The following is a 21082-nucleotide window of genomic DNA, read 5'->3' as shown; positions in this document are numbered from 1 at the left end:
GAGTTAAACCAAACTCTAAGTAAGGCGATTAGCATTTCTAAAGAGCTCCTCTTCAAAGCACATTTAACTGTCAACCAATTAATCTGTAACATCCCTGTGAGGTATGGTAAACATCATTTCACAGCTGGGAGCAATTGCCTGGGGAAGCAGGACTGACTCTCTGCATGTAAAAAGCCAGCTCCCTCTTTCTTGTGGTACATCCTCAAATTCCCTGTGTGGGAATTTAAGTGAGTTACAGATCTTCAAATATTTTTGTACTCAGAAAGCAAGGGAAATGGAGGGGAGGGAAACAGATGTGAAATAAAAGCTTAGAAAGCCCAAATATCCGCCCCAGCCCACCACACACACACACACACACACAGACACACGCGGATGGGGCGCACTCTACCTACGGTGCACAGTGATGCTAGAACTCAGCAGGCCGTCAGGAGCGGTCAGTCCCGAGGTCCTGGAGGACCCACACGCCACATGCCCCACTCCTCGCCAAAAGGGCTATCTGGGCCGCCAGGCCCACAGAACAGGAAGGGGTTTCCGCAGTAAAAGCAACTTGGTGCTTTCTAACCTTTCTGCGAGTAAAGACTTCTTTGACAATTAGTGAAAAGCTGTCTTATCTTCTCCCCAGAAGCCTGTTATACTTGAAAACTCATGTGCAAGTGCAGGGTTTCATGGATTTCCTATGGATTCTTAAGAACCTTTGTCTTAAATTGTTAGGATACCTGCCCCATAGTAATAAAATTAAAAAAAAAACCTATGGTAAAAAAAACCTCATCACTCTTCAGACTCAGTTAAGAGATATGTCACAACTAAGAGGTGGGTAAGTTTTCCAACTCAGCGTGCATACCATCTGTAGGTTCTCTGGAACCCCTTACCAGTGCAGGTAGTTAATGGAATAGCTCCAGTGGTCTTCAATATGCCAACAGAAGGAAGAAAAGCACATTCCCACGTACAACCAAGGAAGCTTCATGCCGCATATGTCAGCGGTGATGTGAGCGAGGACAGACTGCTCCATCACTGGCATGTTGTTCAAATTCCAGCCACTGTCAAGATATTCCTAAAAATAAGGAGAATATCTTGACATTATAAATAAAGTATAAATAAAGGTTTATACTTTATACTTAAATTCTTTATCATGCTAACATTTTGGAACTCTGCTGGTTTCAAAAAGCAAGCTGAAAAGTCTCCTTCAAAATAAAAAGAATGGCGGGGGGGCCACTATGCTTACCTCCTGGATGCCCATAGATTACTTCTGCCCAGCTCTGCGCTTTACATAAATGGACTTGTGTGTGTGTGTGTGTGTCTATATTATGGGTGTGTATCTGGTTCCAATCCCTCAGATTTTCTTCAGAACGAGAAACCAAAGTTACAGAATCGGAAGTCAAAGGGAGGTAAGTGATTCTCCCTTATCATCTAGTTGGGACTAGAATTCTTCTATGGGTTCTTTCTGCTATTCTTGAAATCATTAAAAATCTGGTAATTAAGGATTTGCTGAAAGTATCATAAATTACTTCAAGCCAACCAACAAATTTCCATGACTATCTCAAGTTCCAAGTGACATACGTGTTGTAGCACAGCTGCTACTAGCCCAGCGTGATGACCTCTGGATCAACAGTGGGCTCGCTCTAAAGGCGCCCCCTGCCCGTCCCGCCGGCGCCCCCGCAAGTCCACGTGCTCACAGCCACACCTACCTCCTCCTCAGGCGAGAGCTTCACTTTCCCGTCTCTAACCGGGAAGCCACTGCCGAACTCCTTCGAGGCGATATCAGCTCCATATTCCACGGTAACATCCTCTTCAATAGTGCTCACCAGTCGCCAAAATTCTTTCTCAACCAGTTCTGTGGGAACCATCTGCATACAAAACAAGGAAGTAAAGAGAGTGACTCTCCTCAGACACTCACAAACTGCCGGTGACCAATCTGACTAGACAGGCTAAGTGACAGGAATCCCAGGATAGCAGCCTGAGGAAGAATTGTACATGACGTCCCAAGTGTTCCTCAACTGGCCCCCGACAACTCAGACATGAACCTCATTTTCTAAAAGGAATTTTATAACCAAGAGCTGACTAAGAATTCATGTTCCTCTATCAACAACCTGGCCACTACTGTAAAAGGACTCAAGGAAAGCAAAGTGCTAAGATTTAAGAACTGGAGATGTTTTTCTGTTTTGAGGAATCTAATATACAACCTGGTTGACTTCTGTTTAGTAACAGTAGTTAGCTTAGCTGTATTTGAACAATGCTTTATCCTCTGAAATGCGTTCAAACACACCACCTGAGTCCACCCTCTCACTCTTTCCACTAGACCTTGCGGAGAGTAGTGTGGGCAGCCACGAGGAAAAGGCAGGGTGCAACAACTCTGCGGCTGCAGGCCCGAGTGTAAAGGGCTGGCCAGGCTGAGTGCTTAGGATCTGCACTAATCTGATATGAGGCCAGAGGCCTGTCCCTCAAAGTGCAAAAAGCCAACCACAAATACAAGAGGCACCAGGACTGGTTAAGGGAACATATGGGGAAATGATATGTAATGCAGGAGGGGTAAAAAGAACTGAAAATTCAAAGAGAATATTACTTGAATTTATAAATCTGTTAAATAAGGGGACATTTTAAGTAACTTAACAGTTAATGTTAGTGATGTGAGGCAAAGCAGGTTCACTCATACACTGCTATGGTCCCGTAAATGATACAGCTATTAGATGGAAAAAAAATGGATAAATATTAAGAAAATAATCCAATTAAATAGATGCATACAGGACTTCCCTGGTGGCGCAGTGGTTAAGAATCCGTCTGCCAATGCAGGGGACACAGGTGGGCTCAACAACCAGATCCCGACTGGTTCCCGGATCCCTGGTCCGGGAAGATCCCACATGCCGTGGAGCAACTAAGCCTGTGTGCCACAACTACTGAGCCTGCGCTCTAGAGCCCTCGCGTCACAGCTACTATAGCCCGTGTGCCCTAGGGCCCACGTGCCGCAACTACTGAAGCCTAGAGCCTGTGCTCCTCAACGAGAGAAGCCACCACAATGCAAGGCCCATGCACCGTAAAAAAGAATAGTGCCTGTTCGCCGCAACTACAGAAAGCTCACGCGCAGCAATGAAGACCCAACACAGCCCCCGCCCCCCCCAAAAGGAGATGCATACAATGTCTGCTATAGCACTTTGTTGGTAGTGAGGAAAAACAGCTTAAATATCCAGAAGTATGGCAGGAAACCATTCATTTTAGTGTACTCATTTGATGGAACAGTAAATGCTGAATGAAGCATGCTTATGCTTCTAAGGGAATAAAGGAGAATTTAAAATACTAACGTTTAGGGACTTCCCTGGCGGTCCAGTGGTTAAGAATTTGCCTTCCAATGCAGGGGACGTGGGTTCGATCCCTGGTCGGGGAACTAAACTCCCACATGCCGCAGAGCAACTAAGCCCGCGTGCCACAACTAGAGAGAGCCCCGTGCTCCAAAGAGCCCATGCACTGCAACTAAGACCCGACGAAGCCAAATAAATAAATAAATATAAAATCCTACAGTTTACAGTGCTAACTTATGACAACATAACAAGAGGTAAATGTGCCCCCAGGGCACAGCACATGGATTGGCACACAGGAGTCATTCAATAAATTTTGCAAAGTTTTCTTTGAATTTTATTTGTTGAGCTGAAAGGATTGCTGGTGATTTCCTTTCATTGGTATTCTGTTACTGTCGCTATATGATTTGTCTCAAAAAGCCTATCTTTAATCAAATGAAAAATTAGAATGCATTTTGAAGTACTGTGGAATGTTAATACTACCGAACAAATTAAAGGTTTCATTGTGCAAGACAATGACTGACTATCAGAGATAAGGGCCAACTCAAACGTCTTCAGATATACCTTTCCCCAAAAGTTATTAAAATCCTAAATTGAAGCAGTTATGTATGTACATACATGGACTGGCATGTTAAAGTAATCAGATTTGAACGCATCTGCCATTTCCCCGAAAGTACGGAGGGTATAGTCCCTGGCTGCCTGTTCAAAGCCAAATGCTTCTTGTGGCTTACTGCACTCCTGTCAAAACACAAAGAAAGAAAAAGGAAAGATATTTATTTATATGTATATTTACTTATGGTTCACATATATATGTATATATGAGAAATTATATATGTTTACTAAAATTACTTGTGTAGTGTAATTCCATTTGTGCAATTTCCACTTGGATGAATATACATCGAAATATTAACAGTGATTATCTATGGACTATGAAATTATCTATTTTTTAAGTTGTTCAGTGCCTAAGAATTTTTGCAAAGAGCATGCAATGCTTTTTTTAAATGAAATTTTTAAAAATGTAGTTATTAAAATGTTTTTCTGACTCTCAGCTTGCTGCATAGCTGTGTAGCTCACTTCCAAGACCTCTTTCCTATTCAGGCCCACCCCAATTTTTGTCATGATACTCCTTATTATCAATTGCCAAATCTAAAACCGGAAGGTGAAGAAAACACCTTCTTAAGGAAATTTTCTAATGCCACCTCTGCTATTAATTCTGACCTGAGCCAAACACTTAGGACACCTCCAGTCTCCCTTGGGAACATCATGGAGCGGCGGGATCAGGCAGAAGGTGTGGTAACTGTCATCACACCCATCACACAAGAGAAGCCGGTCCTCATCGTTGCCACTGCCACACAAGAGGCAGACATACAGGTCAACCTGCAGCATGAAAATGGGCACAGAACACAGGGGCATGAGCTGCTGTTTGATTCTGTGAAACTCTAAGAATGAAATGGATCTGAGGCATAATCTAGTCTCTCCAATATGCTGCAAGTGAAAATGTTTCACCCTCTATAAGGGACATGTTAAATAAAAATGTTTCACCTTCTATTATGGGATATTTCAAAATATCTCATGCATTCCCAACTCTGAAGAGTGATCTCCAAGATTTCTCAATTGTGTGTTTTAATTAAAGTTTGTTACTTAAATATCCAGCTTTTAGTAGCTTACAGAAAGATAGTCTTCTAGAAGAATAACATGTTAGGCAATAAATTATCCACCTAACCAAAAACAGAATAAAGGAAAAGTTCAATTTTGCCATGTTAAAAGGCAAAGATTTTACAGTTTTTACAAAACTTAGTTTCCTTTTAACATGGCAAAACTGAAGTTAACTAACCACATTAAATTACCACTTTACATTCTAATTAGTCATAGTTAAGAAGTTCCCCCAAATACACAGTAATAAAACTACACAGTCATTACCTACTATGCGTTGTATCATGTTTCCCCAAAATTCCTATGTTGAAGTCCTAACCCCCAGTACCTCAGAATGTGACTGTATTTGAAGACAGGGTCTTAAAGAGGTCGTTAAAAAGGTCATATGGGTGGGCCCTAATCCAGTATGACTGCTGTCCTTGTAAGAAGAGACTAGGACACAGACACACACAGAGGAAAACCATGAGGACACAGGGACATGACCATCTACAAGCCAAGCACAGAGGCCTCAGGAAAAAACCAAGTCTTCAAACACCTTGATCTCAGACTTGTAGCCTCCAGAACCGTGGGAAAATAAACTTCGCTTGTTTGAGCCACTCGGTCTGTGATATTTCATTATGGCAGCCGGAGCAGACTTTTTTGTTGTAGCAAATAGAAACCTGGGCTCTGCTAGCTTTCTGACTGCTTTGTTTGTTTCTGTGCTGGGGCAGAGGGAGATGATATTTATGAACAGAACATTTAATTGGAATAACTTCCAATTCCAAGATCAGAAGCACTGTCATCAAGCTGCTCCCAGGTGCTCAGAAGGGGGCTGAGGAAGAGAGCTTGGCTTTTTGTTTCCACCTGAGTGAACAGCTCCCCAGGCCTCTGACCCTGCTAGGCCCTAGCCTCCCTCCTACCTGCGCACTCCTTCCCTTATCCTTCCTTGCTGTAAAGTTGGAAAACATCATCTTGCTTTCTGATCTACCTTCAGCTCGCTTGGAGGTGGGCTAGTCGCTTATCGACAATTCTCCATAGGATTGAGCTCACCAATATTCAGTGCTAAACTGAACGTCCTCCAGAAAAATGGCTGTCAACGCCCCCAGCTGTTACTACTGATTTCACGACGCATCCGTGTTTCCCTGTTTATAAACTGATACTACAAACCACCTCTAAAGGTCTCTTCATTGTGAGACACTGAGCCAGCAGTCCCAGGTAAGGCACTAAGTATAAACCGGGCTGTAAAAGTGTTTAAAGATGTCGACTCACAGCACTGGTGGTTTTTTTCGCTCGACTCCTGGGTTTCTCCTTCTCGCTCTCTGTAATACACTCCTTCCTCTCAGCAGGTTCTTGCTTGAGGCTGCTTTTCCCGTCTTTCTCTGTAGGAGGCAGTCCAGGTCAGCACTCCCTCTGCTCTGCCCCGTCAGCTCCCTCCCGTGCTCATCCCTCCTGCTGCTGGGGTGTCCCGGACACAGTTCTCTGCTCGCTCCAGCGCAGCAGCACCCAGAGTTACTACGTTCAGGAGCTCCGTGCTACCTACTTTAGGGTGACGTATAACTCTCACACCATTCAAATTCCAAGATACAAGCACAAGATATGATACCAGATGTTGCTCAGGTCTGTATGCTTTCAAATTGGGAGCCGAAGATATGCTCTTCTTAAGACTAAGACATAACATATGCTGGTGAAAGCAAATTCCTCTTGATCTTGACCATAAGACACTGACCGTTCACCGACAGCACCCCCTCCACGTTACAGATTATCCCTCCATGATCTAAGATTACTAGCCTCTCTAGCTTCCTGGTTTCAAAGACTGAGAATTTTCTAAAACACTAGCTATCAATTAATGAGCTATTCTGCGGAAGGTATTGCGCTAAATGCTTTCCATCAATTGTTACTATATCAATCATATAACCCTTTGCAACCAATCTGTTTCAAAGACAAGAAAACTGACATTAAAAGAAGTCAAGAAGTATCTCCAAGGTCATACAACTAGTTAGTGGCTGAGCCAGGATTCAGATTCAGATCTGTATTTTTACAACTCCATCTACTTTCCATTACATTGTGCTGCCTTTCCCACTAACTCACCAGTCACTAAGAAAAGCCCATTTCAATAACTACTTCTTCATTACTAAGTGCCTGCCTATATAGAATTTCTCTCAAGACAGTGTCAAACCTACCTTTCAGTGGCTGACATCAAGCAGTGGCCAGGCGAGCATCTGTCAATTAAAACTCAGATTAAGAAAGCCTGCCTGCCTGCCATGCCTGAAACAAGCCTATCAGATATTCAGTCAAAGGCACCTATGCTTCTCACAAATCACTTCTTTACAATTAATGCTACTGAACCAAATTTCAAAGTATTGGGTTGGCCAAAAAGTTTGCTTGGTTTTAAGTAAAAATAAGGCACATTTTTCATTTTCACCAAGAATTGTATGGAACATATATTCACTGACCGAATGAACTTTTTGGCCACCTCAAAAGCAACTAGTTACAGTTGAGAAATTCAATCACATTTCTAATATGCATATATTCATTTGTTTATCTCTCTTTCCAGTCATCTAATTATGAAAACAAGGATATTAATAAGATTTTATTTCTCAAGGCACAACCCAGTGACTAGTATGTAAAGTTGCTCCAATATTTTCTTAACTACCAGATGAATGATTGTTTTTACTTATTCACTCCTCCTTCCTATTCATGGATGAACTTTCTTACCATTTTCACACTTTGGAGCTGGACATCCCATTCGACGTCTCAGGTTATGAGTTCTGGCTTCTGCTGTCTCTTCTGGTTCTATTTTAATATTCATGGCCTTAAAAAAATTTGTCATATACATGAATATTTCCTTTAAAAAGACAGAAATCTTCTAAAATCCAATTGGAATCACAAAGTGCCTATAATCTTATAAATTCTCTCTATTAACAGGACATTCAAAACTCTCTCCCTTAGAGCAGAGATTCCACCCTTAATATTATTATTACTTAAGGAATGAATGAGGAAACTTAGAAATTAGGAGTGTTCTCCACTTCAACAGGTCAAAAATTTAGGAAGAAGTCAAAGGATCAGGGATGACTTATAGGAAGTGTTACTACCCAAATTGGGAACAGTGTGTATTTCCTCCTAGAAGCCCCTCAGTTCTCATCTACTCACAACTTACAAAACTTAGCCAAATCCTGAACAGTTACATAAATAACGTAATTTCATCAGCCTAGAAGAGTTTGCTGGCTCTTCCAAAGTATGATAGCATTCAAGGAAAACTCAGCTTCCACAACAAGTTTCTATTAATTCTTGTAGTGAACTGTCACTACAAACTGCTCCCCTAACACCGCTGAGTCACGGCTCCCTCATCAGTGAGAGCCTGTGAGCCAGTCTCAGTACCTGGTGTCCACGAAGTGCTCATACTGGTTGATAAGCAAAGCCTTGTCTGCTCTGGGACACAAGTGACATTGTGGAACTGTGCCTGTGTTCATTCATGCACAATCAGGATATCTACTGCTAACACAATTTCTTCCAGGGCCATACCATCACCATGATGTGTCATCAAGACAGACCTAGGCATCCACAGCACTGGGCATGTCTTACACATTTAAAGATCAAGATGTGCTCAAACAAGAACTGACTTTAAGACGAATAAACCTGCAGCCTGCTTGTGGGCTTCAAATAACCATGTATGTTCCTATTCTGAGGGATTCTCACTTCAAAAAAATGGAGTCGCTAAATTTTTTCATATCTCCAACTTACCTAAGTGAAAAGTAATTCTCTTATTTATCCATTTCCTCAGAAACCAAAATGGCTGATTTTTTTCATCCTCACCAATAATTATTAAATAACCCAACTATTGATTCAGAAACCTAACTAATGCCATGAGGCTTCCCAGTTCTAAACTGTTCCTAATATATTAATCACTGACTCTTCATACTCATATGTCCATCAAGGAACCCAAAACCTACCCAGCTCTGTGTGGGAACAAGGTAACTGGGAGAACACTCTTCTCCCTTTCCAGGAGAAACCTCTCAGAGCAGAAAAATCTAAGAGCAACTTGTCTTTCTTAAGTCTTTCACTCCTCATCTTCCCTCAGGCTTCACTCTCATGTTATCTGTGTGTTACATCACCAGCCCCCTTGCTCCCTGAATATTTTCTGGCTTAGCATAAATGTTTGCCACAGATTCCATACTCCTCTTCAGGAAGTCTGAGAAAAATAGCTTTCACTACCTTCTTCGTAACTTCTCAAAAACAGTACTTTTCAGCAAAAATCTCCAACTTCACTCCTACTAACCTTAATTCCCAATAAATCTTGCCCAACATCACAAGGGTCACAATGAACGCCTATTCACCTATTCTTCCTAGCCTCTGACCATTAACCATGCAGCAGCTGACTGTCCAGGCAGCATAAACCTAGAAAGATTTCAATTCCTCACCCCTCTGACAGTGCAATTCCCCCAAGTGTAAAAGCCAGAGTATAAACAGCATCCCTCTGTGAGGTTAGTAAAGTTCAATCTATGAAGAGCACGTGCATGAGAGAAATCCAGGGTCAGACACACGTTAGCACCGGGACTTGAGGCCTGTCTGATCAACCTCACGAGGCTCTCACCTCCGCTCTCATGCGTTTTGCTCGTCGAGCTGGGGGACACGTTTCCAAGGGCTGCACAGACTGCCTCTGTGGAATATCATGGGGTTTGTACTCCTTGTCCTTTGTGTCTGTGGTCAGGTTTGGCTTCTGCAGACACTGGAAATAAAACACAACTGTACTGATGAATTCTCCCCCACCCCTTTTTTAAAAAAATAAATTTATTTATTTTTAATTTTGGCTGTGTTGGGTCTTCGTTGCTGCGCATGGGCTTTCTCTAGTTGCGGTGAGCGGGGGCTACTCTTCATTGCGGTATGCGGGCTTCTCATTACGGTGGCTTCTCTTGTTGAGGAGCACAGGTTCTGGGCGCGTGGGCTTCAGTAGTTGTGGCACGCGGGCTCAGTAGCTGTGGCTCGCGGGCTCAGTAGTTGTGGCTCGCGGGCTCTAGAGCGAAGCCTCAGTAGTTGTGGCGCACGGGCTTAGTTGCTGTGCAGCATGTGGGATCTTCCCAGAGCAGGGCTCGAACCTGTGTCCTCTGCATTGGCAGGAGGATTCTTAACCACGGCGCCACCAGGGAAGTCCCTTCCCCCTTTTTTAATCTTAAGAGAATTTCACTGGATTTTTGCAGGGTATATTTTACAATGATTTATGGAAATACATAACAGGTGTGCCATTTTTAAAATCTAAATAAACACAAAGACAAGTCTGCAGTTACCAACCATATACACACACATATAGTTATATTAACAGCTTGACTTTTTTTCAGGAGGTAAATGGTGTTGCTTCAATTCATTTAATTGTTGCTATCACCTCATCAGGTTACAACAGGCCACAGCAGGCTCGAGGCAGTCTCCATGAGCCAACAATTATCCCTGCTTGCAACTGTAAATTAAGTGAAGGCCCAAACTGCTAGAAAGGCCCCCTGTATGTTCCCCAAATAGCTTTCCATAATCAGAATATCTCATTTTTAAAATGTTTACAGTAATAAAATATGGAATCCAGTAATTTTTCTAAATTTTACAATCCTGTAGGTTTAAACATAATTAGCAACCTTCTATTATCAAAAAGATATCATTTGAATTGAGAAAACAGACCATGTGACTATTATCCCTTATTAAAGCTTTCCTTTTCTTCAATATATTCCTACAAAGTCTAACTCACAAGAAAAAGGTTAATAGATAACCCACAGCAATAACTTTGGTTCTGATCATACAAGAATCTCTTCTTGCTTTGATTTTTCTTTTTAGTTTGATTCTAAGCTCACCGAAAAAGAGTATTTAATGCCAATACAACAAAACACAGTGACCACAAAATATTACCACTGAATCTAATATGAATTTCAAGTAAATACCACTCCTTTATATAAGAGGTCCTACAAATGCCACAGGAAGCATTTTTAAAAGCAGGCTCCAAAATGTAACCACTGAAGGTCTACTGTATTATCCATACTTGTAATAAGATACACTGAAACTATAACCTTCTACAACTCTTGGCTCTGCGAGCACCATTACAACCATGCAGTGTCACTAACATGATTGGCTCCTTCCTCCTGACATTTGCAGAAAGAATCCAGAGAATGGGGAGAAGGACGAAAGAAAATACAGAGCAACCATCTAACACAATCTATTTCTGACATTTAAGTAATATGTACTATTAAAAAAATACTAGAATAGATTTCTTGATACTCTAAACAAGAACGAGTCTACCACTGGGAGCACAACCTATAATATTAAATATTCTGCTTCTTCTAATTAAACCTACACACTGATCTGATCTAGAAACATCAACTCCACTAGTATGGAATATCACTGCCCACTCCACAACAAGTCCTCAATTGAGCGTTTAGAGTATGTTCAATGAAAACATGCAGATGGGAAAAAAACCTGTTCTCCATCTAAATTAACCTCCTTCGTGTATTATATACACTTTCTATTGAGACCTGAAAGTATGTGTGATTGTGGAGATATGAACTGAGCTGAATCACAGACATTTTATTAAGTGGATGGTCAGAAATTCAGATGTTATATATGTGGTTCTCATCTCCCACTAGTCTAAATGGTTCTGTAATCCATGGCCTGCCTGGCTGTATAAGGACTTTGAAGAACTAAGATAAAATCAAGCTCAGAAGCTCTTTAGAATATATATGAAGAGATTATTTTGTTTCAAACCAGGATTCAAAACATACACTTGATGTGTTTGTTTTATATTTAATGCTATCGCATGCCAACTCTTAAACCTTTGTTTGAGAAACTGGAATTTAGAGGTGATTTATATCATCACACCGTAATGACATCACCCTACAGGGGCAGAGCAATCCCTTAAGACATTTAGAAAACACAGGGATACAAGACTGAGGCTTCTGTCCCGTTATCCAGCACATCACCACACAACTTCTCTCAAGTTTCCCGAAACTTACTTTAGGCCTAAGTTTATCCTTTTGCAACAGTTCCTTCATTGTGCACTCTACCCCTGCCCCCTTTATTACGGGTTTATTCTTTAAGAGCAGTTTTAGGTTTACAGCCTAGTTGAGAGGAAGGTACCTAGATTTACCATACACCAGCTGTCCCCACACATGCACAGCCTCTCCCATCATCAACATCCCCCACCAGAGTAGTAGAACATTTGCTACAACTGATGAACCTACATTCACACATCACCCAAAGTCCACAGTTCACACATCAGGATTCACTCTTGGTGCTGTACATTCTATGAGTTTGGACAAAGGTGGAGGATCATCTAGAGTACTTTCACTGCCCTATCAATCCTCTGTGCTCTGCCTATTCATCTTACACTCCTGCCCTCAGCCCCTTGCAACCACTGATCTTTTTACCGTCTCCATAGTTCTTTTCCAGAATACCACTGAGTTGGAATCATACAGTACATGCAGTCCTTTCACATTGGCTTCTTTAACTTTCATAAAAATATGCACTTGGGACTTCCCTGATGGTCCAGTGGTAAAGAATTCACCTTACAATGCAGGGAACGTGGGCTCAATCAGTGGTCAGGGAACCAAGATCCCACATGCTGCGGGGCAACTAAGCCCATGCGCCACAACTCCTGAGCTCACACACCTCAACTAGAGCCTGCGGACCACAAACTACAGAGCCCACGCGCTCTACAGCCCACATGCCACAACTAGAGAAGAGAAAAAAACCTGCACACCACAACTAGAGGGAAGCCCACGCACCACAACGAAGGATTCCGCATGCCACAACTAAGACCCAACGCAGCCAAAAATAAATAAAACAAATAAATAAATCCTAAAAAAAAAAAAATGCACTTAAGGTTCCTTCTTGTCCTCTCATGACTTGACAGCTCATTGTTTTTTAGCCTCCATCATCTGGCTGTACCATAATTTGTTTATCCATTCACCTACTAAAGGACATCTTGCTTACTTCCAACTTTTGACAATTATGAATAACAAACCTGCTACAAATATCCAGGTGCAGGTTTCTCTGTGGATATAAGTTTGCAACTCCTTTGGGTAAATACCAAGGAGTGTGATTGCTGCATTGTATGATAAAAGCATGTTTATTAGTTTTCTAAGAAATTGCCCAACTGTCTTCCAAAGTGGCAGTTCCATTTTGTATTCGACCAGCAATGGAAAAACGTTCCTGTTGCTCCACATCCTCGCCAGCATTTGGTGTTGTCATGTTCTGAATATTGGTCATTCTAATGGTGTGTAGTGGTGTCTCATTGCTGTTTTCCATTCTTTTTTAAAAAAAATATGTATTTTAATTCTCCTTTCCTCTAAGGATTATTTTCAAAAATCAGAAATGGGCATAAAAATTTATGCACAAATAATTCAGCAAGAAGAGACATTCACAGAAGGATGAACAAAATGAAAAGGCAGAGTACTTTGTACCAGATGAAGGAACTAATAAAACCGCAGAAAAACAATTAAATGAAGTGGAGATAGGCAACCTTCCAGAAAAAGAATTCAGAATAATGATAGTGAAGATGATCCAGGACCTTGGAAAAAGAATGGAGGCAAAGATCAAGAAGATGCAAGAAATGTTTAACAAAGACCTAGAAGAATTAAAGAACAAACACCTAGAAGAATTAAAGAACAAACAGAGATGAACAATACAATAACTGAAATCAAAAATACACTAGAAGGAATCAATATCAGAATAACTGAGGTAGAAGAATGGATAAATGACCTGGAAAACAGAATGGTGGAATTCACTGCTGTGGAACAGAATGAAGAAAAAAGAATGAAAAGAAATGAAGACAGCCTAAGAGACCTCTGGGACAACATTAATCACACCAACATTTGCATTATAGGGGGTCCCAGAAGGAGAAGAGAGAGAGAAGGGACCCAAGACACATTTGAAGAGATTGTAGTCAAAAAATTCCCTGACATGGGAAAGGAAATAGCCACCCAAGTCCAGGAAGTGCAGCGAGTCCCAGGCAGGATAAACCCAAGGAGAAACACGCTGAGGCACATAGTAATCAAATTGACAAAAATTAAAGGCAAAGAAAAATTATTGAAAGCAACAAGGAAAAAACGACAAATAACATACAAGGGAATGGTTAACAGCTGATGCCTCAGCAGAAACTCTACAAGCCAGAAGGGAGTGGCATGATATATTTAAAGTGATGAAAGGGAAGAACATACAACCAAGATTACTTTACCTGCCAAGGATCTCATTCAGATTTGACAGAGAAATCAAGTTTTACAGACAAGCAAATGTTAAGAGAATTCAGCACCACAAAACCAGCTCTACAACAAATGCTAAAGGAACTTCTCTAAGTGGGAAACACAAGAGAAGAAAAGGACCTACAAAAACAAACCCATAACAATTAAGAAAATGGTAACAGGAACATACATATCGACAATTACCTTAAACGTTAATGGATTAAATGCTCCAACCAAAAAACACAGGCTTGCTGAATGGATACAAAAACAAGACCCATATATATGCTGTCTACAAGAGACCCACTTCAGACCTAGGGACACATACAGACTGAAAGTGAGCAGATGGAAAAAGATATTCCAGGCAAATGGAAATCAAAAGAAAAGTGGAGTAGCAATACTCATATCAGATAAAATAGACTTTCAAATAAAGAATGTTATAAGAGACAAGGAGGGACACTACATAATGATCAAGGGATCAATCCAAGAAGATATAACAATTATAAATATATATGCACCCAGCATAGGAGCACCTCAATGCATAAGACAACTGCTAACAGCTATAACAGAGGAAATGGAGGGACTTCCCCGGTGGCACAGTGGTCAAGAATCCGCCTGCCAATGCAGGGGACACGGGTTCGAGCCCTGGTCCGGAAGATCCCACATGCCGCGGAGCAACTAAGCCCATGCACCACAACTACTGACCCTGCATTCTAGAGCCCGTGAGCCACAACTACTGAAGCTCTCACGCCTAGAGCTTGTGTTCCGCAACGAGAAGCCACTGCAATAAGAAGCATGCACACCTCAACAAGAGCAGCCCCTGCTCACCACAACTTCGTTGCCTGCGCACAGCAACAAAGACCCAACACAGCCCAAAATAAATAAATAAATAACTTTAAAAAAAATAATAAAAAAATTTTTTAAAAAAGAGGACATCAACAGTAACACAATAATAGTGGGGGACTTTTAACACCTTACTTACACCAATGGACAGATCATCCAGACAGAAAGTTAGTAAGAAAACACAAGCTTGAATTGACACAATAGACCAGATAGATTTAATTGATATTTATAGGACATTCCATCCAAAAACAGCAGATTACACTTTCTTCTCAGGTGCACACAGAACATTCTCCAGGATAGGTCACATCTTGGGTCACAAATCAAGCCTCGGTAAATTTAAGAAAATTGAAATCATATCAAGCATGTTTTCCGACCACAATGCTATGAGATTAGAAATCAATTAGAGGCGGGTTTCCCTGGTGGCACAGTGGTTAAGAATCTGCCTGCCAATGCAGGGGACATGGGTTCGAGCCCTGGCCAGGAAGATCCCACATGCCACAGAGCAACTAATCCCATGCGCCACAACTAATGAGCCTGCACTCTAGATCCCGCGAGCCACAACTACTGAGCCTGCGTGCCACAACTACTGAAGCTCACACCTAAAGCCTGTGCTCTGCAACAAGAGAAGCCACCACAGTGAGAAGCCCACACACCACAAGGAAGAGTAACCCCAGCTCTCTGCAACTAGAGAAAGCCCGTGCCCAGCAACGAAGACCCAATGCAGCCAGAATTAAATAAATAAAATAAATAAATTTGTTTTTTAAAAAAATCAATTACAGGGGGAAAAGACGTAAAAAACACAAACACATGGAGGCTAAATAATACGTTACTAAATAACCAAGAGATCACTGAAGAAATCAAAGAGGACATCACAAAATACCTAGAGACAAATGACAATGAAAACATGAGGATCCAAAACCTATGGGATGCAGCAAAAGCAGTTCTAAGAGGGAAGTTTACAGCAATACAAGCCTACCTCAAGAAACAAGAAAAATCTCAAATAAACAATCTAAGCTTACATCTAAAGAATTAGAGAAAGAAGAACAAACAAAACCCAAAGTTAGCAGAAGAAAAGAAATCATACAGATCAGAGCAGAAATAAATGAAATAGAAATTTAAAAAAACAACAGCAAAGATCAATAAAACTAAAAGCTTGTTCTTTGAGAAGATAAACAAAATTGATAAACCATTAGCCAGACTCATCAAGAAAAAGAGGGAGAGGACTCAAATCAATAAAATTAGAAATGAAAAAGGAGCAGTTACAACAGACACCACAGAAATACAAAGCATCCTAAGAGACTACTACAAGCAACTCTATGCCAATAAAATGGACAACCTGGAAGAAATGGACAAATTCTTAGAAAGGTATAACCTTCCAAGACTGAACCAGGAAGAAACAGAAAATATGAACAGACCAATCACAAGTAACAAAATTGAAACTGTGATTAAAAATCTTCCAACAAACAGAAGTCCAGGACCAGATGGCTTCACAGGTGAATTCTATCAAACATTTTGAGAAGAGCTACCATCCATCCTTCTCAAACTCTTCCAAAAATTGCAGAGGAATGAACACTCCCAAACTCATTCTGTGAGGTCACCATCACCCTGATACTAAAACCAGACAAAGGTACTACAAAAGAAGAAAATTACAGACCAATTATCACTGATGAATATTGATGCAAAAATCCTCAACAAAATACTAGCAAACAGAATCCAACAACACATTAAAAGGATCATACACCATGATCAAGTGGGATTTATCCCAGGGATGCAAGGATTCTTCAGTATATGCAAATCAATCAATGTGATACACCATATTAACCAACTAAAGAAGGAAAACCATATGATCATCTCAATAGATGCAGAAAAAGCTTCTGACAAAACTCAACACCCATTTATGATAAAAACGCTCCAGGACGTGGGCATAGAGGGAACCTACCTCAACATAATAAAGGCCATATACAACAAACCCACAGCAAACATCATTCTCAATGGTGAAAAACCGAAAGCATTTCCTCTAAGATCAGGAACGAGACAAGGATGCCCACTCTCACCACTATTATTCAACATCGTTTTGGAAGTCCTAGCTACGGCAATCAGAGAAGAAAAAGAAATAAAAGGAATACAAATTGGAAAAGAAGAAGTAAAACTGTCACTCTTTGCAGATGACATGATACTATACATAGAGAATCCTGAAATGCCACCAGAAAACTACTAGAGCTAATCAATGAATTTGGTTTTGCACAGAAATTTCTTGCATTCCTATACATTAACAACGAAAGACCAGAAAGAGGAATTAAGGAAACACTCCCATTTACCACTGCAACAGAAAGAATAAAATACCTAGGAATAAACCTACCTAGGGAGACAAAAGATCTGTATGCAGAAAACTATAAGACACTGATCAAAGAAATTAAAGATGATACCAAGAGATGGAGAGATATACCATGTTCCTGGATTGGAAGAATCAATATTGTGAAAATGACTATACTACCCAAAGCAATCTACTTTGCTTTGCAAAAGTAGATTCAATGAAATCCCTATCAAGTTACCAATGGCATTTTTTACGCAACTAGACAAATCATCTTAAAATCTGTATGGAGACACAAAAGACCCCGAATAGCCAAAGCAGTCCTGAGGGAAAAAAATGGAGCTGGAGGAATCAGTTTCCCTGACTTCAGACTATACTACAAAGCTACAGTAATCAAGACAATATGGTACTAGCACAAAAACAGAAACATGGATCAATGGAACAAGATAGAGCGCCCAGAGATAAACCCACACACCCATGGTCAACTAATCTATGACAAAGGAGGCAAAGATATATAATGGAGAAAAGACAGTCTCTTCAATAAGTGGTGCTGGGAAAACTGGACAGCTACATGTAAAAGAATGAAATTAGAACACTCCCTAACACCATACACAAAAATAAACTCAAAATGGATTAGAGAGCTAAATGTAAGACCAGACACTATAAAACTCTTAGAGGAAAACATAGAAGAACACTCTTTGACATAAATCACAGCAAGATCTTTTGTGATCCACCTCCTAGAGTAATGGAAATAAAAACAAAAAGAAACAAATGGGACCTAATGAAACTTAAAAGCTTTTGCACAGCAAAGGAAACCATAAACAAGACGAAAAGACAGCCCTCAGAATGGGAGAAATATTTGCAAATGAATCAACGGACAAAGGATTAATCTCAAAGTATATAAACAGCTCATGCAGCTCAATATTAAAGAAACAAACAACCCAATCCAAAAATGGGCTGAGGACCTAAATAGACATTTCTCCAAAGAAGACATACAGATGGCCAAGAAGCACATGAAAATCTGCTCAACATCACTAATTATTAGAGAAATGCAAATCAAAATTACAATGAGGTTATCACCTCAAACCAGTTAGAATGGGCATCATCAGAAAATCTACAAACAACAAATGCTGGAGAGGGTGTGGAGAAAAGGGAACCCTCTTGCACTGTTGGTTGGAATGTAAACTGATACAGCCACTCTGGAGAACAGTATGGAGGTTCCTTAAAAAACTAAAAATAAAATTACCATATGATCCAGCAATCCCACTACTGGGCATATACCCAGAGAAAACCATAATTCAAAAAGACACATGCAGGCTTCCCTGGTGGCGCACTGGTTGAGAGTCCGCCTGCCGATGCAGGGGATACGGGTTCGTGCCCTGGTCCGGGAAGATCCCACATGCCGCAGAGCGGCTAGGCCAGTGAGCGATGGCCGCTGGGCCTGCGCATCCGGAGCCTGTGCTCAGCAACCGGAGAGGTCACAACAGTGAGAGGCCCGCATACAGAAAAAAAAAAAAAAGAGAGACACATGCACCCCAATGTTCACTGCAGCACTATTTACAATAGCCAGGTCATGGAAGCAACATAAATGCCCATCGACAGATGAATGGATAAAGAAGTTGTGGTACATATATACAATGGAATATTACTCAGCCATAAAAAGGAAATTGAGTCATTTGTTGAGACGTGGATGGACCTAGAGACTGTCATACAGAGTGAAGTAAGTCAGAAAGAGAAAAACAAATACCATATATTAACACATGTATGTGGAACCTAGAAAAATGGTACAGATGAACCGGTTTGCAGGGCAGAAGTTGAGACACAGATGCAGAGAACAAACGTATGGACACCAAGGGGGGAAAACCACAGTGGGGTGGGGATGGTGGTGTGCTGAATTGGGCAATTGGGATTGACATGTATACACTGATGTGTATAAAGTTGATGACTAATAAGAACCTGCAGTATAAGAAAACAAACAAACAAACAGGAAACAACTTATACTAAACTTTCTTTGGGTTATTTGTATGGAAATATGTTAATATAAATGTTTCAGACATTACATGAAATTTCTAAAAATCTTGTATGTTCTGGTATAATGTTATAAGTCATAATTCTAGTTACTACTTTAAAATGTACATCTCACAAATAACTAAATTTCCTTGTCAATTGCATTATTATGAACTTTCATCAAATCTTTAACCGTGGTCATTTTTAAGTCTTTTGTCATTTACAGACAGTTCTGGGTGTACTCTGATGCTTTTCCAAAAATGTTCCTATAAAAGGGTTTCACCTTCAAGGAATTCATGGAAAAGACTGACAAGTACAGGTTTCTGGTAACTGACTATACTGCTGAACTGAATGAATAAGCATTTTCAGAACTCTAACGGAAAACTGATGAATTCATAAAAGTGCTAACAAAAGATCAATATGAAAAAACAATTAATTACATGGGACTGAGTGAACTGATGAGGATGATTATAATTTTTATGACTTTCTGTTTGAATAAAAAAAAAATCCCACAAGGACTCAGAGACAAAAAATATACAAATCAATTTTCACAGCAAAGTAAAGGAGCTGTTACAGTTGAGGATTCCTGAACTGAATGTCAAGATTATGACATAGTGTGAGTGTGTTTTGTGTTTGGTAATTGCAATCATTGTTGCTCCTGTTGTGGTCATCCATTTACAATGCTTGGTATCAGTTGATTTATCTCTTGTAAAAATAAAATACAGTGGGGTGTGTGAAAAAAAAAACAACAGAAAATAAAAGAATAAAAGTCGGGAAGAGCAGGTGAACTGAAGAACACCATCTTTCACACAAGGCTCCACGAGGGTCCCCAGCGCTCCTCTGGATGCGTGATATGTGGCCTTACAAGAATTAGAAAAGGAAAATTTGTCCCATATCTTTACTCTCCATTAGTGTTCACATGCAGAATGCTATAGTGACTGTTCGTTGAAAACTTACAGGTAGTTTTCACTACCTATATGTCAGGCACTGTGTTGTATCTTATATGCATTTTATCATTTCATTTCCCTACAAAACACTATAATGTTGACACTATTAATGACACATTTTACAGATGAGGAAATTAAACCTTAGTATGCTTGAGTAACTGGTACAAGATCTCACAGCTGGTAATTATGTATTTGTATGGTTTGGTTATTGCACAATCATCCCTTTGGACTGTAACTTGTATAAAGACAGAATTGTATCTGTTGATGCCTCTATTCACCCCAGAGTGCTTAAACTATTTAACAGGGTCTTCATACATATATGTTTAATAAATATTTGTTCAACCACTGAATAAAAGAATAAATGAATGAAGTTGGGAAAAAAATTAAAAAATAAAAGGATCACACACCATGATCAAGTGGGATTTATCCCAGGGATGCAAGGATTCTTCAGTATATGCAAATCAATCAATGTGATACACCATATTAACCAACTAAAGAAGAAAAACCATATGATCATCTCAATAGATACAGAAAAAGCTTCTGACAAAATTCAACACCCATTTATGATAAAAATTCTCCAGAAAGTGGGCACAGAGGGAACCTACCTCAACATAATAAAGGCCATATACAACAAACCCACAGCAAACATCATTCTCAATGGTGAAAAACTGAAAGCATTTCCTCTAAGATCAGAAACAAGACAAGGATGTCCACTCTCATCACTATTATTCAACATCGTTTTGGAAGCCCTAGCCACGGCAATCAGAGAAGAAAAAGAAATAAAAGGAATACAAATTGGAAAAGAAGAAGTAAAACTGTCACTGTTTGCAGATAACATGATACTATACA

The 21082-nt window shown here is 40.3% G+C and overlaps 1 protein-coding gene across 8 annotated transcripts in view; it reads right to left on the bottom strand.

Moving 5' to 3' along the window:
• The window catches only part of KDM5B (lysine demethylase 5B), a 76478-nt gene that overhangs the window by 24052 nt on the left and 31344 nt on the right, over nucleotides 1–21082 (bottom strand). For 3 of the 8 annotated variants that reach the window (XM_060125819.1, XM_060125844.1, XM_060125871.1), the window contains exons 5-11: nucleotides 9511–9645; nucleotides 7635–7731; nucleotides 6189–6298; nucleotides 4506–4664; nucleotides 3906–4025; nucleotides 1686–1844; nucleotides 870–1051 (exon numbers count right to left, since the gene is read on the bottom strand). In XM_060125819.1, the coding sequence (XP_059981802.1) occupies nucleotides 870–1051; nucleotides 1686–1844; nucleotides 3906–4025; nucleotides 4506–4664; nucleotides 6189–6298; nucleotides 7635–7731; nucleotides 9511–9645 (962 nt within the window). Of the gene's footprint in view, nucleotides 1–869; nucleotides 1052–1685; nucleotides 1845–3905; nucleotides 4026–4505; nucleotides 4665–6188; nucleotides 6299–7634; nucleotides 7732–9510; nucleotides 9646–21082 lie in introns of those variants that run through there. The other 5 variants (XM_060125827.1, XM_060125835.1, XM_060125881.1 and 2 more) reach the window with 5 other exon arrangements.

Source organism: Lagenorhynchus albirostris, chromosome 2 (assembly GCF_949774975.1).
Source record: "Lagenorhynchus albirostris chromosome 2, mLagAlb1.1, whole genome shotgun sequence".
In the NCBI taxonomy this organism is placed as follows: domain Eukaryota; kingdom Metazoa; phylum Chordata; class Mammalia; order Artiodactyla; family Delphinidae; genus Lagenorhynchus; species Lagenorhynchus albirostris.
This window is presented reverse-complemented; position numbering and strand designations above follow the sequence as displayed.